We start from the raw sequence: 27,086 nt of genomic DNA on the forward strand, positions 1-27,086 counted from the left end.
TCCCTTTAGAGAAAATGGGGATACTACCTTCCAGCTCCTCAAACCGGGTGTCATTGTCCCATCAGCTTGGGACAATAGTGCTTTCTTGGCTTTTTATTTTCTTTTAAATTTATTTTGGGATGTTTCCCATAGAGAGGAGAGACACAGGAAGACAGTCTGGATCTTATCAGCAAAGTAGGAAGTGGGTCAGCAGAGTATGAATGAGATAGTGATGCCACAGGCCTGAGTGATCAGAGGGTTTTCTGAGAGTTGAGCCAAGGCTAGGGAGATGAACACCACGTGAATAAAAGAATCAGTGAAGGCCGTGGGGAGATGAGAGGCCAAGGATGTCTGATACTAGCAGAATCAGGCCCCTTGGCTGAAAAGGTGTTAGGGAAGGCTCACAACTTTCCTTGATGCATGGCTCTGGCTCTGACAGGTGAGGGTACTAATTAGGAGCGGCACACACCAGGAGCCCATGCATCCCAGGAGGCTTTGGGATGGCCTGGCTGCACGCTTCGGCAGGTCAGAGTTCAGGGTCCATTCACATCCGCGAGGTTGCAACGGGGTCTGAACCCGAAGATTAGAAAGCCGGGTAAGGAGCCTGGTGAACCTTACTTGGGACTTGGGTGTGTTGGGGTCCTACCCGACCGGACCATCCTCGCGCACGTGCGGGCCCGTTAGTCGTGGTGCAGGGCGCTCACGCCGCCCGGAACTTGGTTTTCATCTGGTGCCCATCCCATGACCTTGGACTTTTTTTTTGTAAATTGCTCAGTGTGGAGAGGCCCCGCCCTTCCGCGCTCAGCGGTGGGGCCACCCCTACCGCGCTCTCTGGCGGGTGTTCCTTCCCGGACGGCGCTGGAGGGCTTGGCAACGGCGGCCCATGGGACCCGTGGAGCTGCCCGCCTGGCTGCAGCCCAGGTAGGGCGCCCGGCCGAGGCGGAAGGGGAAAAGGTGTAGAGGAGAGGCCGCCAGGGGGTGGGAGAGGGGGAGGGAGAGGGTGGTGCCCGCCCTCAGAAGCTGGGCAAGCGCCGGCCAGCGCCCCGCCAACTGTATACCCTGCACTCCTTGGGGCTGTGGACAGGTACTAGCTAAATCGGTTCTCTGGACAATCCTAGGAATAACTCTGTTACTTTTCTATTTTATAGCAGAGAAAATGGGAAGGAGAGGCTGCGTGGCCACCCTTCTTTTTGTGCTCTCTCTGCCACACCGTCTCCACTTCCCCCTCCCCCACCTGGAGCCCTTCCCTGGTTTTTCTTTACCTGCTGCAGAAACATTAACCACACGTGTAGATTTTAGGGCCTAGTTCCAGAGAAACCGATGCAGTGGTATAGGGGTCGGACCTGGGATGTGTATTTTTAACCCGCGTGCCAAGTGATTCTGATGTAGTTTTGGGAGGAACTTCTCTTCCCCACTGTGTAGGTGCCGGAGGAAAGCCGTCAAGCTACACTGCATCTGCTTCCCAACTTATTTGCCTTATTTCTCAGAGGTTTCACAAGACGAAAACCTTGTCTACACTGGGAGAGCCACTCTCACCGCTTTTCTGAACCAGAGGCAACACTTCAAACAGTGCTTTCTCTAACTCCCTCAATGTGTATCTGTCATTCTTCTCTTAGTCATATCCCCAGCAAACCCATTTTAAAACGGACCTTGACTTCCTTTTTCTAGCCTGAGCAACTGAACTGCTTTCTCTTTTTGTGTGTCTGGTGAAGGAAATTGTCTGCTCTTGAAAAATGTAATAGGCAGTTGTGAGATACTGACCCCAGTCACATAATGCAGGCAAAAGTCAGGTGTGTCCAATGATTGAATTACCCACCACCTGGGAATGCCACCATCCCTGCTACCCTCTTGTAACTGTAAATTTTAGTTTTTATTCAATCAAGTTTTGCACTTAGCAAAAAAAACACGTTGACCACAACAGGCCCTCCCTACCCCTATTTTCTTTTCAAAAATATTCAAAGCCAACTTTGCAGTGCTTACTTTTATCCTTGGGGAGTATCAAGGGTCAGGTTTTATTCAAGATGAAAGTGGATTTTTGAAATAGAACCATATTTGGTTTTAAACTCAGGATGCTCACTTTAGAAGATAATGTGTGCTTTCACAATCTGATGTTGGTTAGAGGGATAACCAAATAAAAGACTGTGATATGGAATAGTTGTCTATTGCTTGCTCAGATTGTCCAGTAAGTTAGTTAAAAGACATGTGTATCATGCTGAAAGGGTGATTGTAAAGGAAGTATTTAATGTGTTTAAAGGAAGTCTTTTTCTGTATTTATTGTAGGTATAGGAAGAATGCCTATCTTTTCGTCTATTACTTAATCCAGTTCTGTGGCCACTCGTGGATATTTACAAATATGACAGTCAGATTCTTTTCATTTGGAAAAGGTAAAAGCCCAAAGCAGTTTCAGGTTTTTAACTTTTAATCCTCGTTTTCACCTAGTCCTGCTTCTAATATTTTTTTTTAACTTCTATGAACTTCACCTAATGTCCTTCATGTCTCTGAAACTTAGTTACCCTATTTTTCCATAACCATACTTCTTTCTTACTGCAAACCAAACCTTTTTGGAGAAAGAGAGAGGTGATGAGGGAAAGGGATGTGGTTTTCCCCTGAATAGGTACTTCCCCTGAAAACATAGACATGGCATTGGGGTGGAATCACTTCATTCTTCATCTTTGGTTCTGCACCAAACCTTAGCAGATTTGGCGTGTTTTGAGGAAATCTATAAATTCCAGTATAACATTTCTGCAGAGAAATCAGGAATTAACCAATTCTTTTCTTGTTTTTTATTCCCCAGGTTTCAGGTAACTGGAAACTACTAACAAATGAAAGTCAAACTTTGTATTTCCCAGGCTTCTATTTGGTTCCTTTAAGGGGCAATGTTGTCCATGCTACATTTTGTAGATGACGCATCACCTATATGGAAGTCATAGCATTAGTAGTTTAGGTCATAAGCTTCCTCCAGTTTCCTAAAAAGTGAAGATTTTAAATGCATTTCAGTTTAAAAAAAATGAATCACTAAATGACTGTCGAAATAACATTCTTTTCATGCTCCATCCCTACATGGTAAGTGTCACAGTTTACCACTGTTGCGTGACTCGACAGTTTGAGCAACTGGTTTCAGCTAAAAACAAACATGGAGAATATATCTGGGAAAAGTCATGCTGTGCTCATCAATTCAGACTTCTGTATCATAAGAAAATTAATCTACTTCTGTGGTACCATAAACTATTTTATGATGCTTTTTTTCCTTGCTTCAATTCTCCAGATAAATTCTTGCCTTTGTTAAGAACCTCCAAAGATATAACCTGAGGCTTGAATTTCAACTATGACTGTTGGCAGTCCTCAAACAGAGGAAAACACACATGTTGGGAAAACTTACTTTATATTTTTTGGAAAAAAACCAAACAAACAAACAACAAAAACCGATCACTTCTGGGCCTTGGAAGTTAGCTGTGGCTTTGAGGGCATACAATAGGTCATTCACATCATGAGTAACAAGGAATGCACTCTTTCTTTTGCCTGGCTTTTCCAGTAGGAAAAAATGGCTTAGTCAGCAGTGTATTTCTTTCTTTCTTTTTTTTTTTTCTTTTTGCTTTTTATGGCTGTACACACGACACATGGAGGTTCTCAGACTAAGGATCCACTTGGAGCTACAGCTGCTGGACTACACCAGAGCCACACCAACGCAGGATCCAAGCCGTTCTACACACCACAGCTCACGACAATGCCAGATCCTTAACCCACTGAGTGAGGCCAGGGATCAAACCTGTAACCTCATGGTTCCTAGTCGGATTTGTTTCCGCTGTGCCACAATGGGAACCCCCCCCAACTTTTTTTTTTTTTGCTTTTTATTTCTTAATTGTTATTCTGCCATTATAATTTTAGAAATTGCTTATTATTAAAGAAACACAACCAGTTTATATGGAAGGTGGGCTGAAAAGAACTATATGGGGTTCAGTCTAATTTCTGAATCAATGTATAAATCAAGTAGCTCAATCAAGCACCTGGACTAGTAACACCTGTCACCTCTCTATAGCGCTGTGTAAGTGATAATCCACAAAGAGCAATTGCAAGGCTTTAGGTAAGTGTATGAACTGTTTATGCCTCAGGAATCATTTATGAAATGGAGATGATATTAATGTCTTCCTCACACAGCTGCTGGGAAGAGAAACCTTTTGTATTTGGTAAATTATTATTCTGTGAATGATCTCTAGGGAGTAAAGACAGCCCTGGAAGTTTTCTTAACGTGGTGGGATTTCATTTAAAAATTTAAACCAACACATTTATCCTATTTAGGGGAGCATTTTTTCCCTCCCATTTTAGATCTCTCCAAATGAAGTATTTCCTTTGGGTCCTCTACAGTGGGCCCCAGTTCTAGTGTTTAAAACTCACAAAAATCCAGAAAGCACCAATTACATCTGTAGGGGACATAAGTGTTTGTTAAGATGTTATATGGTATTAGGGCATCATTAATGTCATTTCCATAAAGCTTCCCCTAAATCATACTTTCTCATCTCTGTTATTTTCTTGTCAATGGGTAAGCACAGCAGCTTATTTAATAAACTCACCTCCAGCCTGTTTTCACTGGTGTAGCCTAGATTCTAGCTGTAGCTTTTATGTGGGCATTGCTTTATAATCTCATAAATGGGGAATAAATGCTTCAGCTTTGGACATGGGGCCTTTTTCAAGTTTTAAATTCTTTTTGGAAGAACAGCAATTAAAAAGTACAATGATATGATGTGCTTTCTTTGGTTATACCATATTTGTAATAATTTAGTAGTCTAGGAAATTTCTCAGAGGTACAATGAAAAAAGAAGTAAGGAATTTCAGTTGTATTTGAAAGTGTTGCATAGATTTGGGTTGTGATCTAGATTTTACTTACTATGTCTGTATTTTTAATTTACTGGACATAGATTCAATGGTTGACACTTTTTATGCAATTGGACTGGTGATGCGACTTTGCCAATTGATTTCCCTGTTGGAGTTGCTGCACATATATGTTGGCATTGAATCAAACCATCTTCTTCCTAGGTTTCTACAGGTGGGTTTTAATCACATCATTTGTATTATAGAATCTGTTGTATACTTTGTTCTGTTTATATTCTCTCTTGACTTCATGGCAGGGAAAAAGCCAACCTTTGCTAATTTGCAACCCAAGTCACTAACAAGGAGAGTTCTGTGAAAAAATTACCTTATCCTAAAGCACTGCACAGTTAGAATAGCCAATTGGAAATGATGGCTATGTTCAGAGAAGTGATGCTTGTTGCTCTGTGCAACACTTCAGTGATTCTCACCTGGGAGATTTCACATCCACTTCTCACTCTCACTGTGCCATTGCCCTGGGCAGTATGGGACAGAGAAGAGGCATAGGATTGGAGCTGTTCAGACTTGGGCTTGGTGCCTGGCCCCTCTGCCCACTACTGTGAGATCATAGTACTCACTATCATTGGGCTGTTTCAGGGAAAGGACGCCATACACCTTGTCTAGAAAAGAGTAGATGATTAAAAAGGAAAAAAGTCCCCTTCATCCGTGTCCCCAGACATTTCTTGTTCATTCTGCCACTTTTACTGAATACAAATGGAAATTAGAGATTATTCATGTTTATCTAGTATAGCATTTAATCATACAGACCTGGGGATTCTGCAGACCTGGATTCAGATTCCAGTTCTACCCTTTTTTTCAGGGCTGCACCTGTCGCATAAGAAAGTTCTCAGGCTAGGTGTCCAGTCAGAGCTATAGCTGCAGGCCTACACCACAGCCACAGCAACACCATATCCAAGCCACATCTGTGACCTACACTGCAGCTTACAGCAATGCCAGATCCTTAACCTGCTGAGAGAGACCAGGTATTGAACCTGGATCCTCATGGATACTAGTCAGGTTTGTAACTGGCTGAGCCACAATGGGAACTCCTCCAGTTCTACCTCTTAATAATTGTATGAATTTAAACAAGTCATAATTGTTCTGAACCTCATTTTTAATGTGATGTGAAAAATACCATTATTTTCTGGAGTAACAGAAAATGGATGGAATGCGTTCCTAGCACTTAATTGAGAATATAGTACCTGGTAGCAGTTGCTGTTATTTTAGCTATCATTTGATTTTTCTACCATGTCTCTAGCCCTAGGTGACCATGTTTCTTTTAAAGGCAGGTTGGGAGTTTCCATCGTGGCTCAGTGGGTTAAGAACTCCACTAGTATCCATGAGGATGCAGGTTTGATCCCTGGTCTCACTCATTGGGTTAAAGATCTGGTGTTGCTGCAAGCTGCGATGTAGGTTGAAGATGTGGCTTGGGTCCAGTGTTGCTGTGGCTGTGACGCAGGCCTGCAACCGCAGCTCCAGTTTGATGCCTAGCCTGGGAACTTCTGAAGTGGGTGTGGCCCTAAAAAAATAGAGATTCAATATAGGAAATCATTGCTGAGTTAAGGCAAGAAAAAAATTTTAAAGTGCTATTTTCCATAAGGAGAAGTAAGGGTTAGGTGAGTCTATGGGCATATAAATTTAAAATGTACAGAAAAGGGTATTTATATGAGCATAATTTTAGCTATTTGCAAAATAAATTGGAAACATGGGTAAATAAATGTGACAAATTTGCACTGTAAAAATAATTAAAATATAGGAATCTAATTATATTGCCAGCATCTAGCAAAGGGCTCTAAACATACACCTTAACTTTTGCTGAATGAAAGAGTGGCATAGATCCTTGAATTAAAATTTGCTTAAAAACCAGAATTCCCATCATGGTGCAGTGGAAACAAGTCCGACTAGGAACCATGAAGTTGAGGGTTCAATCCCTGGCCTCACACTCAGTGGGTTAATGATCTGGGGTTTCCATGAGCTGTGGTGTAGTTTGCAGACGCGGGTCGGATCTGGTATGGCTGTGGTTGTGGTGTAGGCTGGCAGCTATAGCTCCGATTAGACCCCTAACCTGGGAACCTCCATATGCCGTGGATGTGGCCCTAAAATGCAAAAAAAAAAAAAAAAAAAAAATTGCCTGGAAACCATAAAGTTAAAAGATGGAAATAGGAGTAAAAATCCAAGAAGCCTATCGGACTCAGCATTAAAAGTTTATGGAAGATTTAAAATTTTGCTTTTTCAGTTAAAGTAGAAAAATAGTGTTCATTAGGATGAAGACACTTTAAGTGTTGACCTGTCAACTGTAAACTAAAAATCAGGGCAATATTTAGAGTACAAACTAATAACAGAGTCATCTGTTAGCTGGCCAAGACCTAGATGGAATCGTCTTAAATATATTTCCTGACAAAATAAAAAGAGGTCCAGATCTGTCCCAGAAGAAGCATATCATTTAGGAACAAGACTTGGTGTTTATTACTTGTTAACAGTTAAGATGAATATAGCATTCCATAATGCTGATTTTAGAGAATAGAATTAACAGACCAGATTAAATGAAAGTTGTATTCTATCATATGGAATTATCTTGGTTGGTGTATGTTCAGATTCATCTATAATCTGTGTCATGTTTCCTTTTGGCATACTTTTTTGGACTTTTACTTTTTTAGGCTAAATTGGTGAATATTAATTTTATGGTAAGCCAGAAGTTTCAAAGTTAAAAGAGTGATGTTAATTTAGTTATTGCCAATGTAGGGAATGCCAGTGAGAAACAGGACAGGTAAATTTATAAGAAAGAAGGCAGGGCACCTTGAATATGCCTAGAAAATGTGCACATTTTTTATGCTTTCCAAAATTATATAGGCTTACCTAATAATAGAAATTATTAGACAATTTAGAATTCTGACTTCTTGGAATTCCAGAAATTCCAGAATATTTAAGTGTGATTTTAATCACTATTAATTGAAACTGTAGTGGCTTATAGAAGTATGATCACTGTAATCAGATTATATCTTGCTCTGATAATTGGAAAATAGCAACAAGTATACATTGACACTTTTTATTCAAAGATGAAATGGCAAAGTCTACTGTTGATGGAGCTCAAATGATTTTTTAACTCTTTATCATTGAGAAGAATAACAAATCAGGGATCATCATAGTAGAGAAGGCAATTACTGTTCTCATCCTGGACTGATTATTATTAATTTTTGTTGTGATCATTTGGCTTTCTCTTTTTATCTCATTGAGATTTTATCTATCCTCTTTAATTCATTTGCTATCTCTCCTATGGTTTTCAGAATAGACATGGTATTGGAGAAATCTTCAAAAACACATTCATCTGGTCCAGAAGTTTCATTTTCTCCCCCGTTTCTTTATTAGCATTCTGCAGACAATTAGAAGAATTCCCTCATTTTGAGATGACTCTGAGGCCTCTACTTTAAAATAACTAAACAAAACTCTAAGGTTGTGTAATCATTCTTGGTTTTCCTGTTTCCCCATTTTTAAGTGAAGAAACTGTAGTTAAGAATGTGGCTGAGTTACTCATACAGAAATCATAGCTGATCGCATACAGTATCTTGAAAAATGCATGGTGTCTCGCTGCTTTCAAGTAGGTTCAAAAACATATCCACACATTTGTGATGTTATTTTAACATTACCTTTGTGAGATTGCTGAGTCAGTCACAACGGAATTCTCTTTTTGGGAAGTGGTCTTCCAAAATATAAAGATAAGTAATTCCAAGAAGCAGTAACAAGTTAGCTAGTTGAGCAATTAGAGTCACATGTATCAAGTGGTTGTAGTGTATGTGTGTGTACTGTGTTTTGTTCTGTACATTTTAAAACGTTTTATATACCTCTTTATTTCAATGGTTACAGAAAAGCCATTATGATTTTCTAAAAACACAATTGCTAAAGGAAAAGGGGGGAATCTATTGACAATAAGACTATAGTAATTAAACAGAGATGTATATTTTATATATTTTTTAAAAACACACTTTAGGGGAAAAGGGCAAATCTATAACAAAAATAGTTGTTTGCAGACATGCATTTTTGGAAATAATTATACACCGTTTAAAATTATATAAGGAAATGTTTGATATTTTTAATTTATAAAATGAGAAAAGTAAAAAGAGGTCCCAAAACAGCATATAACTATTATTAAAAGTGGTAATATAAGTGAAAACTAGGCCTCTCTCCAACCCCTTGATCCCAAAGGATCTTATATATTTTGTTAGATTTTTTTTTTAAGTTGAATTGGAAAACTAGTTTATTTTAATAGATTTAATCAAAACAACTTAGCTTTTATGGAGTGAAAATACCACCAGGCTTGAAGTATTGATCTTGAAGTACTTTGTTTGTATGGAAGCCTGAGAAAGAGATTTTTCTTGATAAAGCTTTAGGATGTTTCAGCTCAAGGAGAAGGGAAAATATCCATAAAATTAACCTTTGTATCATGACATTAGGCTGATGTGCTTTTAGGAAAGGCTCAAAGTTAACCAGTTTACTCCTTTATCTTTTTTTTTTTTTTTTGTCTTTTTGCCATTTTGGGGCCGCTCCCGCGGCATATGGAGGTTCCCAGGCTAGGGGTCTAATCGGAACTGTAGCTGCCAGCCTACACCAGAGCCACAGCAATGCGGGATCCCAGCCGCTTCTGCAACCTACACCATAGCTCACGGCAACACCGAATTGTTAACCCACTGAGCAAGGGCAGGGATCGAAGCCGAAACCTCATGGTTCCTAGTCGGATTCGTTAACCACTGAGCCACGACGGGAACTCCTTTTTTTTTTTTCCCTTTATCTTTTTTTTTTTATTTTCCCACTGTACAGCAAGGGGGTCAGGTTATCCTTACATGTATACATTACAATTACATTTTTCCCCCAGCCTTTCTTCTGTTGCAACATGAGTATCTAGACAAAGTTCTCAATGCTACTCAGCAGGATCTCCTTGTAAATCTATTCTAAGTTGTGTCTGATAAGCCCAAGCTCCCGATCCCTCCCCCTCCCTCCCCCTCCCTCCCCCTCCCATCAGGCAGCCACAAGTCTCTTCTCCAAGTCCATGATTTTCTTTTCTGAGGAGATGTTCATTTGTGCTGGATATTAGATTCCAGTTCTAAGTGATATCATATGGTATTTGTCTTTGTCTTTCTGACTCATTTCACTCAGTATGAGATTCTCTAGCTCCATCCATGTTGCTGCAAATGGCATTATGTCATTCTTTTTGATGGCTGAGGAGTATTCCATTGTGTATATATACCACATCTTCCCCCTTTATCTTTTGAGAAATGCTTGCAATGCAGAGACTTTATGTATAACTGAATTAAAATGGTTAAATTCTGCAACCTCACATTTGCATCACAATAAACACTGCCGCACATGTATTCATTTTAAACAATTTTTAAAAAACCTATGAATCAAAAACACTGGGAATTATTGCCCCCAAATTATCATGCCTGCAGAAATTCCATTTGTGAGCCCAAATTGCAAGAACCATTTTTTATTTTTACTGATATCATTTCCTATTTCTTTCTTTTTTTTTTTTTGTCTTTGTTGTTGTTGTTGTTATTGTTGTTGCTATTTCTTGGGCCGCTCCCACGGCATATGGAGGTTCCCAGGCCAGGGGTTGAATCGGAGCTGTAGCCACCGGCCTACGCCAGAGCCACAGCAACGCGGGATCTGAGCCGCATCTGCAACCTACACCACAGCTCACGGCAACGCCGGATCCTTAACCCACTGAGCAAGGGCAGGAACCAAACCCGGAACCTCATGGTTCCTAGTTGGACTCGTTAACCACTGCGCCACGACGGGAACTCCTCATTTCCTATTTCTGATAAGGACAATAGGGGTCTGCTTGTCAAAAATTATTTTGAAGATTTCACAGTCATAGATTATTCTGAGAACAAATTGAAGGAAATCCCCAAGGAGAGTGTGTTAAAACTAAACCCTTTTAGGAAAATAACCAAATTTCATCCTAATTTCTTTTTACCAGTGAAGCAGGTGCTTCTTTGCATTGTTAGATTGAATTATCTTTTTTTCTCCATAAAATCATATAGATTTTCTCTCCAATTTTGAGTTGGGAACAGGTTTATATTGTTAAAATTGTGCTGAGGATAGGGTCATGCTCATTCTCAAAACTTTGGTGCTTCCTGGGAATGAATTATATATACAGATTCACTCTGTAAGTACAATTTTTTATTTTCTCTGATTTTTTTGCATTTGATCAGTGACATTCTTTCATGTGATAGTTACAAAGCTATGGTAACAGTATGATTTTAAAGATACTTTTTATTCACTGATAGTCTTGATTATCTTTGTAGGAAAATATATTTTCCTGTAGATACACTTATCCCTACATTAAATCCCATTTATTTTTATTCCACTATAATTACTTAACATAAAAGTTAAATAACTTAACCAAGATCACATAAATTGTAAATGGTGGAGCAAAAATTTGGATTTGGGCTATTTGTCCTAAATTCTCAGTTCTTATGCTGCATTTGTTTATTATCTATCTCACAAAGTAGGACAAATACCACAAGGGCTGGAACTTGGTTTAGTTCACAGGGCTGTATGTCCTGGAATTCAGAATAGTGAGCTCAATAAATAGCTACTGATAGATGGAAAAAATAAATAAAAATATATAAATCATATTTAAATGCTTTTGTCTTACAGAAGAAAATAATTGATGATTTTTGAACAATATTGGTTCAATATTGTTTGACCAGAACAATGTTGCTTCTGAAGTTCTCAACAAAAGTTCACAGAATTCAAATAGTTTGGGTTATCCTTTTAGAAATATAATAGTCTTTGTGGCTAAAACTAATTTATTTTTAAGAGTCCAGAAATTCTCTCTGTAGTTGAAGTATGATTTTTTCCCCCTCGATAGTTTATAACAAATTTGCTAGCTGCCATTTATAATGTAACCACTTAATTTTAGACATTGCTTAATCTGGAGTTCAGGATTCCCAAATAGGACATAAAAATGTAAAGTATTTTTGTTTTATAGTTACCATATTTTTGAGTTGACCACATTACCACCATGTTTAATTTGGCCTAAGTTACAGTGTTTTTACTGTGCTTTTATTCTGCCTGTTTTGAGTTGTACAAAATAAGACCATTGATTAGCAAGTGTCATGTTCTCATAGGATTGTGTAAAATGACAAAGTGCTAAGTTTTTCCAAGTGTAAAGCTTCAAATAACTGGTCAAACAATTATATATAAAGAAAAGTAATACATTTTTAAAGTCTGGTCTTCAAAATTGTTTTTGGTGTTGACTTAGAAGATCAAGGAGGTTCTTGTTTTAAGGTTTAACTTTTGAAAAGAGGCTTTTTAATTTTTTTTGAGACTAGACTATAACCTGGATATTAGATGATGGAGTAGCCCATAAAATCACAAAGGTGAAAATGTCTTAGTGTTTCAGAAGGGATTTAGAATCATGTTGTTTAGATTTTGATTCCATATCTTTAGGCAAATCATTTTCACGTTGTTAAATGCAGTGTCCTTTATAAAAGATAATAAGAATAGCACTTCTTAGGGTTGTTTTAGAGTTTAAATGAGAAGGCATATTTGAAACCTGGTGCAATATAACCAAGGAATTTGGCTTTTTACCAATTTAAGAATATCTCTACCTAAATTCTCCTATTGTATTGCCATGGAATGGTCAAGTTAGAGTTAAATAATCATCAGATAATTTGTTCATTAGACTGACATTGTATGGGGGGGGGAGGGTATTCACACACCCTCACGTATGTATGTGGTCGTGTTTTTTATGGGGGAGCATGATGATTACTGACTTCTATGCAAGTGGGATCACATCACTAATGTGCAGTCCCTCAAGTGATGACTTTCAACAGGGTGAGTTTCATTGTGCATTTACAGTCTCTCTTTTAGATTTTCCTCTCCCTATTCATCAGCTATGGGGCAGCCTAACTAACATCAGGGATTGCTTACAACTCTGGAAACCAGGAGACTTGGGGTGTATATGTTTCCAGGTCTGCCATTGGTTTGGGCAAGTCACTTACTTTCTCTGGTTCCCAATTTCCTTATTTGTAAAAAGGTGGGGTAGGGCAAGTCTCTAGCAGGGCGCCTAGAGATCCATTTTGTCAAAAGGTAGCTGATGTTTTCTCTTTCAGTAGTTAGCCATGTAATTAGAAAATATGTTGTGCGTATGGATTCATGTGTATTTCTCCTGAGGTTTTTGTCCAAAACTAGTTGATTTTCCTAATTAGTAGGCACTGATCAAATGCAAGATTAGGTGGTACCTAAGTACTTGTTTGCTGCTAAGTTCTTGTATCTGAAGGCTGCTAGATGTCATGACAGCAAGCTTGGATCATTCAGTAATTATCACTGCAGTTAAGTCTAATTCACGATATAAATATAGTTAAGTCAAGAAACTAGGGCATTGTAACAGAAGACTGGCAAAAGAAAAATAGTCATGTAGTAACTTCCATTGATTGACTAAGGTTTGAATCATATCTAATTTCCTTAGCCAAGCAAGGACCCTCTTGACTCACCAATGTGGTTATAAAGACGTTGGTATAGTTTCTACATATGGATTTCTGATCATGTGGCCCAATGTTGGCAAATCTTGGATTTGTCTGCACTAGGTGATTTTCCAGGACTAACAGCCTATGATTCTAAGTCATAGGTTTCCAAGTCTTTTTTCTTCATCTGTTTTAAATATAAAGAGTGCTATTGAAAAATACAAAGCAGTCCTCCTCTTTCCTTTATCACTAATATCGCTCAATTTCAGGTAATTTTTTTCCTTTGCCCATTGTGGGGAAGGTAAAATGTGCTATTAAGAAAAAACAAAAAATGCAGAATGTACAAAGCATATTGAAACAACATAAGATAGCATATTATATTTAGATTAGAAAGAGGAATGTATATTTGGAGGCCAGTAATTGGAGCTAAGCCATGTGTGCATTCTCAGTGATTTGTAAATGCTTGCTGACTTGAAAAAAATGAATCTGTTGAATTCATTTTCTACTAGCTTATAAGGGTTAGGATGATATTATTTCCCTTCCCCTTCTCCCCTGCCCTCACCTTCCTCAGCACCCTCAAAAAAACCTCACTAAGGTGGCTTCCCCATTGGATGCAATGGAAATTTCTCAGCCTGTCATTCAAAACTCTTCACAACCCAGCCCCCAACACATTTTCAATTTTATCTCCTATGATTCCCTTCTCTGCATCTCCCTCCAGGGGTTCTCATTACTCCCTAACACATCCTGCCTTTTCAAACACCACCATCTCTTTGCGCTGGCTGCTTCTCAGATGCCCATTCTCCTATTTACGGTACCTAAAACCAGCCCCCCATTCTTCAAGATCCAGCTGAAATGTTGCCTGTCTCCATAAAGCTCTCTGAATCCTTTGCCCAGACAGGTATCTCCCTCACCTGTTGCTCCCATACATAGCACGTTAAATGACAGCATTATTCACACTGTGTTATAGCCACTGCCCCACGTGTTCCTACCAGTGCTACCCTTGTAGCAAGGACCATGCTTTCATCACATATGTAATCTTAATGTCTAATACATAGTGGACATTTAATAAAAGCTTGTCAAAGTGAGTAAAAACATGTGTGCATGTATCCCAAGAAGGGACATGCCCTGATTCACATAAAACATGTTACCTTTTTATTCATTACATTTAATTTGGAAAATACAGAAAAACAAAAAGGAGCATCATAACCCTACTCCCCCAGAGATCGTATTAATTGTGTAGTATACATATTTATGGTTAAAACATACTTTTAAGAGGAACTCTGGTTTTTAAAATTAGAAATTACCTACATGCTTAACAGATGATTCTGATTTTAAACTTTGCTATTTCTTTGTTAGCTCACCGAGAGAATAATCATCCTCTTTGTGGTGATCACCAGTCAAGAGGAAGTCCAAGAGAAATATGTTGTGTGTGTTTTATTCATCTTTTGGAATCTATTGGATATGGTTAGGTAAGGAGGCAAAATAATCTCTTAAAGTCAAATTGCTTTCTACAGTGAAACCTGTAATAGCTGCTTACATTTGGTTACTCTGAATGAGACAGAAATATATAACCTCTTTTCAAATTATTTTATCTTGATATGGAAATGTATTTTTAGTGCTTTCCATAATGGGAATATCAAAGATAATGAAAAACCTACCATGGTATTATAAGAGCAATCAGTGCATTCAGGTTCCCAGCAGAAGACTTGGCAATACACCAATTTGGAATAAACCTCACAGCTGTTTGCTAATGAAAGGCATTCCTTGCAATTGCTCTGGTATATGTTACTGGTAATAAGCAAAGCAAGACTTTTATTATACCATAGTCACAATTTACAAAGTTGGTGTCTTTGAATTCAAGAATATTTTAAATATAGAGCCACATCTCTCTGGGAAAAAAACACACCTCCACAACATAATTGTATGCAATTCTATCAGGTTCCAGTAACTGAAATTCTTTCATGGACTCACTGGGAATCTTTGGACCTCAGGCTAAGAACCTCTGTTCTAGATTGTGTTATGTTTCCTTCTCTTTCTAAAACTTCCATTGAGATAAGCCTAGTGTATCTCTACCAGCAGTGTTGTGAAACAGCCCCCTTTGATCAGTGGTTCATTTGGGGAAGGCTGCTAATGGCTCCTTTAGCTTTCACAAGTGAGAACTACCCCTCTTGCTTGAAAGATCTGGACATGGATTGTTAACAAAAGAACCCTAGCATTTTAGCACAGGTTATTTAAATTCCTTATTTATTGTATTGTCAATAACTTAGCTGAGTTAAGATATTCTAAATAGAGTGAATCAAAATGAAATATTTTATTGAATTAAAATAACTATAATTCTTTGTTATATATAACTCAGTCATTTCTCACTTTTAACTGAAAGATTTGTGGACTTGGGGAAAACCTTAGGGATTTTTTGTAGCCCATGCCTTTCTGTTTATGAGACATGGAGCCTCATACGGGACTGTGGCTTTCTGACATTTTAATTCTCTGGTATGCCCAACTCTTTTAAGTGTTGATTCCATCTCAGGTAAGCTCAGCAGAGGCCATCAGAGAACAAAGTGGCTTTGGCATTGAGAATGGTATCATGATGTGTTGGAAAGACTTTGGGGCACAGAAGTAGAAGATCTCAGGATGAACCTCACGTCCACTACTGACCTGCTCTATGATCTTGGACAAATCACATAACCTTAAAAAATAATAGCAATACGATAATTTATGTACCTTAATATTTAAATTCTTTTAAAGTATACAATTTGCAGATTTTAGTATTTTCAGAGACTTGTGTAACCATCACCACTGTCTAATTTGAGAACATTTTCATCAAAAAAGCCCAAACCCAATAGCATTCATACCCTATTCCCTCCTCCTCTCAATGCCTGGCAACCACTAACATATTGTGTGTATGTTTTTGCCTATTCGGGACTTTTCATATAAATGGAATAATATTTTTGCCTTTTGTGACTGGCTTCTTTCACTTTGCATAATGTTCTCAAGCTTCATCCATGTTGTAACAGCTGTCAGATTTTTTTTAAGACTGAGTAATATTTCATTATAATGATATGTTGATTCTTATTCATTTCTCTGTTGATGGACATTTGGGTTGTTTCTACTTTTTGATCATGAGGAATACTGCTGTGAACATCCATGTAGAAGCTTATGTGTATACATGTGTTTTCATTTCTTTTAACCTAGGAATGAAATTCCTAAGTACTTATTAACCTTTTTGAAACTCTTTTTTTTTTCTCTGTAAAATGGGGGTAGAATTATCTTCCCAATTTACCCTAGAATGACTTTTTGAAAAGAACTTCCTCAACCTGATAAAAGCATCTATGAAAACTCTATAGCTAATGTGTTTCAAAGACAACAATGACCACTCTTGCCTCTTCTAGTCAGCATTGTACTGAAATTCTAGGCACAGCAGTTAGGTAAGAAAATAATGTAAAAACGCATCCATGTTGGAAAGAAAGGAGTAAAATTATGTCTGTTGGCAGATGATAGCACCTTGCATATTAAAAATCATAAAGAGTTCATTAAAATATTAGAATAAGCTTGTTCAGCAAGGTTATAGAATATAAAATTAATATATATAGTTGACCCTTGAACAACATAGGGGTTAGGAGTGCTAACACTCTGCACAGTTGAAAATCCTCATATAACTTAAAGATGGTCCTTTGTGCAGGATTCCTTTATATCTGCAGTTCTGCATCTAGATTCAACCAGCTCCAGATAATGTAGTTCTATATTATGTACTATTGAAAAAAGTCTGCATATAAGTGGACCTGCATGCTTCAAACCTGTGTTGTTCAAAGGTCAGTGGTACAAAAATTCATTGTATTCTACACATTTACAATGCCCTATCCTAAAATAAAATTAAGAAAACAATTCCATGTTCAATAACATCAAAAATAAAGTATTTAGACATAAATTTAACAGAATATGTGCCAAACTTATGCACTGAAAACTATAAAACATTGTTCAGAGAAATTAAAGAAGATATAAATATATGAAAAGATATCCTATGTTTATGGGTTGAAGACTTAATGTTGTTAGATGGAACACCCTTCAAACTGATCTACAGATTCAGTGCAATTCCTATTAATCCCAGCTGGCTTCTTTGCAGAAATTGAGAAGCTGATCCTAAAACTCATCTGGGAACCCAGAATAACCAAAACCGTCTTGAAAAAAAGAAGAACATAGCTGGAAGAGTCACACTTCCCAATTTCAAAAATTACTGTAAATCAAGAGTGTAAGACAGATATAAGGACATATCATGGAATAGAACTGACAGTCCAGAGATAAACTCTCATGTTTATGGTCAATTGATTTTTGGTAGGATGCCACATGCAAAAGAATGACCTTGGATCCTTACACCATGTACAAAAATTAATTCAAAATGGATCAAAACCCTGAATATAAGAGCAAAAACTATAAAACTCTTGGGAAAAAAAATCATAGTAAATCTTTGTGACCTTGGATTTGACAATGGGTTCTTAGATTTAATACCACAAACCCAAGCAACAACAAAAAAGATACATTGGACTTTACCCGAAGTAACTTTCAAACATATGAAAAGATGTTTACTTACTCTTCTAATAAGGGAAAAAAATCAAAGTAGTGAGAAACCATTTTTCATTTATATTGGTAATGAACAAAAAGTTTGGTAACATGCCATGTTTGGTGAGCACTTGCACTGCTGATGTATATATACACGTAGATAAGCATATGCAAGAGTATTTCGGAAAGAACAGATAAGAAATTGGCGTTAGTCATTGCCTCTGAGGAGTGGAATTATGGTCCTGGAATTTGAGAAAGATTTTCTTTTCTGCATTCAGAAACTGTTTTCAAGATTTTGGATCTTGCACTTGCCTGCTCCGGTAGTTCTAAATATCACCCCTGTACCAGCGGCACCAGCATCACCTGGAACTTGTTCGTCATACAAATTCTAAGGACCACTGAATCAGATGCTCTGGAGATAGGGCTAGCAGTTTGTGCTTTAGCAAGCCTTCTAAGGGGTTCTGATGTATGTGTAAACTTGAGAAACACTGCCTAGTCAGAGAACAATAGATGTTGACTACTTTGTCAATTAGAAAGGCAGGTTTAAAACTACGTTCTGTACCCAAACAAGCTCTTAAGGCAAATTCTTTAATTAATTTCACAAAATGGCCCATTTAAAAAAAAATAATTCCCTAGATATTTATAAGCCTGCTGGTCTAAAACTTAGCTGCTACGTAAAATGGGCCTGGCTTCTTGGATGAAACTGAAGTCACTCTTTAAGGAAATTTGTAACTATAATATGCTGGGGTGTAAGAGTTACATTTTTCTCTCTTCACCTCCATGGTTATTGGTGATCCACCTTATGAGACAAGCCAGATAAGATGGTTCCTCCCCCTCCATTTTTCACATCTCTCCTGCTTACATTACAGGAAATAAATTAAGGAATTTGCACTCCCCCCACTTTTATCTGAGTATTTAATTATACAGTAAGATATTTTCTTCTGTTATTTTCCAGACATCAGCCTCAAATGATATTTATGAGCGAACTTGTTTCCTTTCAGGTACACTTACAGCATGTTATCGGTCATAGGAATATCCTATGTTGTCTTGACATGGCTCAGTCAAACACTTTGGATGCCAATTTATCCTTTGTGTGTTCTTGCTGAAGGTAAGGAAAGAGTGACTTGCTGTATTGCTTACTGACAAAAGCAATCTAGTTATAATAGTTCACAGAACTTTTTGATGATTAAATTACTATTTTGCTACTGTTCAGCTGACTCAGTGCTATCTTTCCTGGCATACTTCCCTTGATGACAAGAAACAAAGCATTAAAAGGCAAAATTAGAAGGGGAAGCAACTCTGCACAGTAGACAAAATATTGCATGAGGAATGAGGACATTTGACTATAGGCCTTTAATTTCATTAACTCACTATGTGAGTCTTGGGTAAATCATTTAGCCTCTCTAAGTCTGTTTACATATCTGAAAGGGGTTTAATATTTAGTGACTCAGTAATTACTTGTAATGCATAGAAACTCAGTTCCTCCTAGCCTTCCCATTTACCATCTACCATTCAGCCCACTCTCTGCCAGTTAACTTTACTTTGAGATCAGTGATCAGTTTCTCAGGGAAGCATTCTTCAATTTCCTCATTTATGTCAAGTACCATGAATCTAGTACAGTACCATGAATCTCTTTTGTAAGACCTATCTTAGTTGTAATTAGACATTTGTGGATTCTTTGATTAGTGTCTGTTTCCCTATTTATCCTCTAAGCTCCATGGGGATATGCAGTTATCTTTGTTTCTTCCTACTTTTCTCTTATGCACCTAGTATGCATGCTCAATAACCACTACATGATTTATTAAATACAGTATGAAGTAAGTTAATTACTTAGCCTAAATGTAAACCTAAAGCTTAAAATCGAATAATTAAAACCATCGATTTGCAAAGAGCTTGAGGATATTTGGGAAATATATGTTTCCTTCGGTAGTAGATTTGGCAGACTGGTAGGGAACTCTGAAACAGACATGATAAAAGTTTTTGAAAACTGAAGGCATAAAGAAATTGAGGGCACATGTTAAGGTAACTAAGGGAAAACATATAGAAACAAATTTAACATAAAATGATTGTGATGTTAGCAATAATTGTAAAGTATGTACAGTATAACCACATGTTTTCCATCTATCAATGACCAGAGAAAAGGAGCTTATATTAGAGTAAATCATATTAGATATAAAATCTGTTTTGTTTTCAAAAGAAAGAATTATGAGATAGACTACACCAAAACAATCTAGAGAATAATGTTTGTTTTTTTTTTTTCTTTTCGCTTTTTAGGCTGCACCAGTGGCATATGGAACTTCCCAGGCTAGGAGTTGAATCTGAGCTACAGCTTCCTGTCTACACCACAGCTCATGGCAATGCTGGATCCCTGACCCACTGAGCGAGGCCAGGGATCAAACCTGCATCCTCATGGATACTAGTCAGATTCATTTCTACTACACTACAATAGGAACTCTAAGAGAATAATCTTAAAAACCATAAAAAAATGGGTTGCCCATTTCTTTGAGAACAAAATTCCTCACTGATTGAAACATATATTAAGTACATTTATTTGTTATACAATATGAAAAATACTGTAAAGAATATGTAAAGGAATAAAGTAAAAATATGACTAATATTTTCCTAAAAATAAGGAATTAATAAATATATAGGAGGCTTTTCTACTCTCTTTATTCCATGATTGTAAGCCTTTTCCTTTCTAGGAAGCCATAAAATGCATATTCTTTTATTGAAATTAGATTCATAGACTTATTCTTGCAATTAAAAAAGCGAAGTATATCTAGAAAAATTTTGGAAGCATATGTAACAAAACGTCAATGATTAATTCTGGGTGGTGGGATATAGACGACTATAATTTTATCTTTATATGTTTCTTAATATTTCAAATGTCCCAAAGTATAAAAACATGTTTAGAAAACCTACTTGAATTTTGATCATTCTTGTATCTTTTAATAACTATAGTTTCCCATCAGATAATATAATAGAAAAACCAACTTCATTTGTTTTTCTATTATAGAATATAATTTATATATACTATATGTGTAGTATGCTGTGTACTATATATGTAATATATATAGTATGCTCTCTCTATATGCAGTATATATGTGTGTGTGTGTGTGTGTGTATACACACATATACATACTGATAAAATGCCAGAGACTTAGATGCTGCCTATGGAAATCTTAGATGGTGGGCTTTGGGGTCACTTGCAGACTCTGTGCTGATGGTTTTAACAGGTATGGGCACCTGACTTTTCCTACATCTTTTTTTAAAAAAGGAAAAATTGTAATTATAGACTCACAGTAAGTTGTAAAAATAATATGTTATTATACTGTACCCTTAATTCAGCTTACCCTAATGATAAGATCTTATATAATCATAGTACATTACCATATTATTCCATGAGATGTTATAAAAAACATGGAATACAGTTTCATAGAATATCCACCTCTTTATCTGCCACCAGCCTCCTCCCTCAAAATAATTTAGGCCAGCATTTCTCATAGCTTTATTCAGAATTTTTGTTAAGTACTACTGGGGACAGGGAAGAAGGAGGGGATATAATAAGACCAGTTAAACTGAGGAAACATTGGATAAAACTAGTTTCTTTTTTTTTTTGTCTTTTGTTTTTGCTATTTCTTGGGCCGCTCCCGCGGCATATGGAGGTTCCCAGGCTAGGGGTCGAATCGGAGCTGTAGCCGCCAGCCTACGCCAGAGCCACAGCAACACAGGATCCGAGCCGCGTCTGCAACCTACACCACAGCTCACGGCAACGCCGGATCGTTAACCCACTGAGCAAGGGCAGGGACCGAACCCGCAACCTCATGGATTCGTTAACCACTGCGCCACGACGGGAACTCCAAAACTAGTTTCTTTATTGCTGAACCTTCCAGAATCTTGACTATACCAGTGTGTGTTGTGAAACTCCAAGAGGAAAATATATGAAGCATCTTCTATATTCATTTGTCTATCACCCCTATTTGTAGCTAAGGGTACAGGTATTTTAAGATATAACTTTAGGTACAAACTACTATGTATAAAATAAATAAGCTACAAGGATATATATATATTGTACAGCACAGGGAATATAGCCAATATTTTATCACTATAAGTGGAGTATAACCTTTAAAAATTGTGAATCACTTCTTTGTACACCTGAAACATATATTGTACATCAACTATACTTCAGTTAAAAAAAAAAGAAAAGAAACGTTAACTATTTCTCTGTAGGCATAATAAAGTAAAAGATGGACAAAAAAATTCAAGAAATCACACTGCTATAACGGCCTTGCCAAACTGATCATCAGCGCATTTCTATATCAGACTGTAGCTTTGGCAAAATGATTCAGCAATTATCACAAAATTTTCATTGATAAATTCAGAATCTCCTTCAACTATGCAGACATATATACACAGGGAGGGAAACCTTCATGATTCCTTCTTTTTTCTTTAAACAGCATTTGCCGTCTATCAGTCACTGCCTTATTTTGAATCATTTGGCACTTACTCCACAAAGCTGCCCTTTGACTTATTCATTTATTTCCCATATGTGCTGAAAATATATCTTATGATGCTCTTTATAGGTAAGTGACTTTTCTCTTTTGGTTTTGCATTCATCCTGTGCTTTTTGGTTTATGCTGCCATCTACCTTAATAGAAAAGTCTGTAAACATGGGAGAGACGGAAGCCTGACACAATGAACTAGATCTTTTTAGCAAAGCATTTAGAAGTTATAATGCTTTTTGCAGGACATCATGAGATCAGATATATATTACTGTTTGCACTATATGAAGAAGAACAGTTTTACTAGCAGAAAATGTATCTGCTTTGTGTATGAAATATAGAAATTTTCAGCACAAACTCAAGTACCTACAGAGAAAATCTAGATGTCAAACTAAGTAAGCTTGGCTGTTTCTGGATTTCCCGTTTATATCTGTTCTGCTTCCTGTTTGTTTGGCTTTATGTACTAATGCTTCCTAGCAGACAAGTGGGAATGTGGAACAAAAACTTAGAGTAGAGAAAATTTGATCAGTTAATTAATTTGTCCAGAAAATTGGGAAACAGAATTCTGTTGTTAAATTTTAGTTGCTCCAGCTCTAACCTTCACAAATTCTCTAGATAATTATTCTAGAAGGTAACAACTATCAGGTAGGTAGGAGCAACACATAAAGACAAATGTAAAACTTTAGGGAAAATGAGAGAGCCCTCCTCCCCCTAAAGAAAGGGCCAAGTCCTTTCCCTTCAAGAAACAGAACAGGAGTTCCCATTGTGGCACAGTGGAAATGAATCCCACTAAGAACCATGAGGTTGCAGGTTCAATCCCTGGCCTTGCTCAGTGGGTTAAGGATCCGGCATTGCCGTGAGCTGTGGTGTAGGTCACAGACGTGGCTCAGATCTGGCGTTGCTATGGCTCTGGCATAGGCTGGCAGCAACAGCTCCGATTCGACCCCTAGCCTGGGAACCTCCATATACCGCAGGTGTGGCCCTAAAAAGACAAAAAACAAAAACAAAAACAAACAAAAACCAGTAAGACGAGTTTGCCTTACTTCTTCTGCAGAAAAGCTGGACCCTCTTTTAAGTATTGGCCTTCTTTGCATTTCCCTTTCAAGTGTCTTCTCCCTGTTCTCTAGGCAGTGCTCTGTATCAAAACCATGGTTCTTTCCAGAGAGATGGTTAAGCAGTCATTTTTTTGCCACTTCCTTTTCCACATTAGGTATGTATTTTACCTACAGTCATCTTTACTCAGAAAGAAGAGACATCCTCAAAGTCTTTCCCATTAAAAAGAAGAAAATATGAAGCATGGCAAACTGATGGGACATCAGAAAAGAGAGGCTTTTGGATTCAACTATAGTAAACATGACATAGGAAGTATTCTGGTGGAAAAATACCTGGTATTTAACCAAAATCCATGATGTGAAATAATTGCACTCCTCCTCAGAACTCTTGATATATCACAGTGGTCTATATTTCTCACACATTGTTTTTAGTATGTATACTCCTCACAAACCTGTTTCACCAAAGCTATGGATTGTGTACATGTTAAGTGTATATTGTGCGAAAGCCTGATTATTTTTCTGTAAGGCTAATCAGAAATAGAATTTTTAACTGGAATAGATTCATTTAAACCAAGAAACCAAAGTTGGTAACCTGAATTACATATATTTCTTTTCACTTCTGAATTCCAAAGTAGCAGCTAGTCTGTGGGAGGGGAGCGATGTGAAATATGTTCTGCAACCTATTTTATAGACAGATGTCACTTTTCCAGAATTAATACCCATCCTAAACAGAAGACACACTTAGAAAATTAAATATTCTTCCAAATCCTGAAAGAGTACTTGTTAATGTTACACAAGTTATTTGGGCTTTGATGGCTTAAAAGAGGACCCTGATGAAAACAGAATAGAACTTTGGTAAATACTGCCCCATGTTCCTTTTAAAAAAATTAATCAAGCTGTGTACATACCTTACAGGATGATAGAATGTACAAAAATATAGTAAATCAGAGTTCCCATTGTGGCTCAGTGGTAACAAACTCAACTAGTATTTATGAGGATGCAGGTTCAATCCCTGGCTTTGCTCGGTGGGTTAAGGATGATTGTTGCCGTGTGCTGTGGCCTGGAGCTGTGGTGTGGGTCACAGATGTGGCCTAGATCCCGCATTGCTGTGGCGGTGGCTAGGCCATCAACTGTAGCTCTGAGTGGACCCTTAGCCTGGAACTTCCATATGCCGTGGGTGGCCCTAAAAAGAAAAAAAAAATCAAGTCCTACTGATTTTTTGATTGGATTGTTTTTTAATGTTGACTTCTATGGACCGTTAGTGTAGTTTGGATTTTAACCCCTTGCTGTCACATCATTTGCAAAAGAAGCAATTATTTACTAGTAATGCTTCAGATTATTTATTATTGAATTATTGTTAATTGCTTTAAGTCACATGTAAGTCTTTACAGTTTTGAAAAACGCTCATTTCTTTGAAGATCTAAAATATATGTGAATAATTTTTCTACTTGAGTATATCATTCACTTTTCTTGAGAGAATCATAGACTCTTATTATCCAATAACTATATAAAAAGGGTACTAAATATTTTGTGACAGTAAGAACCAGGTAGTAAAAATGTAATTATAAAAAAAATGGGTAGGAGTTCCTGTTGTGGCTCAGTGGTAATGAACCTGACTAATATCCATGAGGATGCAAGGTTCAATCCCTGGCCTCGCTCAGTGGGTTAAGGATCCAGCATTGTCATGAGCTGTGGTGTTGGCTGCGGATGCAGCTTGGATCCCGCGTTGCTGTGGCTGTGATGTAGGCCAGCAGTTATAGCTATGATTCGACCCCTAGCCTGGGAACTTCCATATGCCATGTGTGCTGCCCTAAAAAAGCAAAAAAAATTAAAAACAAAAAAATCATAAAAAACTGGATAATCTTACTTCCACTAAATAAAACATTTGATAAAAAGCAATTGAGTATTAATAATGATAATTAATATCTTTATAAATTGCATATATTTGGTATTTTAAAATAAGTATTAAAATTATCCTTTTAAGAAGCTACACTTTGTTTTTGTTTTGCTTTTGTTTTTATTGAAATATAGTTGATTTACATTGTGCTAATTTTAAGTGTACAGCATAGTGACTTGGTATTTTTGTAGATTATATTCCATTATTATAGCAAGTATAATTCTGTTATTATAGCAAGTATAATATAGCAATATATAATTCCATGTGCTGTATAGTGTATCCTTGTTGCTTGTCTGTGTACAGTAGTTTGTATCTATTCATACTCTTAATTTGTCCCTTCCCCCATCCCTCTCCTCTTTGGTAACCACAAGTTTGTTTTCTCTGTCTGTGAGTTTGTCTCTGTTTTGCATATACATTCATTTGTATTATTTTTTAGATTCCACAGGTAAGTGATATCATAGTATTTGTCTTTCTCTGTCTCGCTTCACTAAATATAATATTCTTTAGGTTCATCCACATTGCTGCAAGTGGTAGTATTTCATTCTTTTTTATATTTAATACTCCATTGTACATGTATATCACATCTTATTTCAGTCATCTGTTGATGGACACTTGGATTACTTTCATGTCCTGGCTATTGTAAATAGTGCTGCTATGAACACTGGGGTGCATGTATCTTTTCAAATTAATATTTTTGTTTTTTCCTGGATGTACCCAAGATAGAATTGCTGCATCATATGGTAGTTCTATTCTTACTTTTCTTAAGGAAACTCCTTACTGTTTTCCATAGTGGTTGCACCAGTTTACATTCCCACCAATAGTGTGTGAGAGTTCCCTTTTCTTCACATACTTACAAACATTTGTTATTTGTAGACTATTTATGATAGCCACTTGGACAGATGTGAAGTGATACCTCTTTGATTTGCATTTCTCTAATAATTAGTGATGATGAGCATCTGTTCATGTGCCAGTTAGTTGTCTGTATGTCTTCTTTGTGAAAAACATCTATTTAAGTCCTGCTGCTGCTGCTATTTTGATTGGATTGTTTGAACTCTTGGTGTATTTTGGATTTTAACTCCTTGTCTGTCACATCATTTGCAAATATTTTCTCCCATTCAGTACATTGTCTTTTCATTTTGTTGGTTTCTTTTGCCATGAAAAAGCTTTAAGTCCAATTTGTTTATTTTTTTATTTTATTTCTTTTGCCTTAGGAGACAAATCCAAAAAAATATTGCCATGATCTAAAATGTCAAAGAGTGTTCTAAGTTCTCTTCTAGGAGTTTTAAAACTTCAGGTCTTCCATGTAGGTCTTTAATCCATTTTGAGCTTATTTTTGTAACTACTATGAGGAGCTGTTCTCATTCTTTAACATATAGCTAGCCAGTTTCTCCAGCACCATCTATTGAAGAGACCATTGTGTATGCTTGCTCCCTTTGTCATAGTTTAATTGACCATAAATATGTGGGTTTTTTCCTGGGCTCTATTCTGTTCCATTGATCTGTGTGTCTGTTCTGTGCCAGTACCATGATGTTTTGATAACTATAACTTTGTAATATAGTCTGAAGTCATGGAGGGTGATACCTCTAGCTTTGTCCCCCCCCCCACCAGGATTGCTTTGGCAATTTGGAGTCTTTTGTGGTCCTGTATAAAGTTTAGGAATATTTGTTCTAGTTCTGTGGAAAATGTCATGGGCATTTTGATAGGGATTATAGTAAATCTGTAGATTTCTTTGGGTAGTATGGCCATTTAAGAAATACTAATTCTGGAGTTCCCA

The 27,086-nt window shown here is 37.2% G+C and overlaps 1 protein-coding gene across 2 annotated transcripts; it reads left to right on the forward strand.

Moving 5' to 3' along the window:
• The first annotated feature begins 732 nt into the window (after positions 1–732).
• On the forward strand, positions 733–24,189 carry HACD4 (3-hydroxyacyl-CoA dehydratase 4). 2 transcript variants are annotated; one of them, XM_047767580.1, is made up of 7 exons: positions 733–900; positions 2,260–2,363; positions 4,893–5,020; positions 14,664–14,776; positions 18,863–18,969; positions 22,319–22,444; positions 23,574–24,189. In XM_047767580.1, the coding sequence occupies exons 1-7, from the start codon at positions 863–865 to the stop codon at positions 23,654–23,656; spliced, it is 699 nt and encodes a 232-aa protein (XP_047623536.1). In that variant the 5' UTR covers positions 733–862; the 3' UTR covers positions 23,657–24,189. The 2 variants fall into 2 exon arrangements, with proteins under 2 accessions (XP_047623536.1, XP_047623537.1); XM_047767581.1 differs by lacking the exon at positions 733–900 and adding an exon at positions 1,001–1,063.
• The last annotated feature ends 2,897 nt before the right edge of the window (positions 24,190–27,086 follow it).

This window comes from Phacochoerus africanus, chromosome 2, assembly GCF_016906955.1.
Source record: "Phacochoerus africanus isolate WHEZ1 chromosome 2, ROS_Pafr_v1, whole genome shotgun sequence".
Taxonomy (NCBI): Eukaryota; Metazoa; Chordata; class Mammalia; order Artiodactyla; family Suidae; genus Phacochoerus; species Phacochoerus africanus.

Coding starts and splice junctions, on each gene's coding strand:
- HACD4 (XM_047767580.1), top strand. CDS start 863: ATGGGACCCGTGGAGCTGCCCGCCTGGCTGCAGCCCAG. Junction 14,777..18,862: donor AATCTATTGGATATGGTTAG/GTAAGGAGGCAA, acceptor GTTTCCTTTCAG/GTACACTTACAGCATGTTAT. Junction 22,445..23,573: donor TCTTATGATGCTCTTTATAG/GTAAGTGACTTT, acceptor TTTCCACATTAG/GTATGTATTTTACCTACAGT.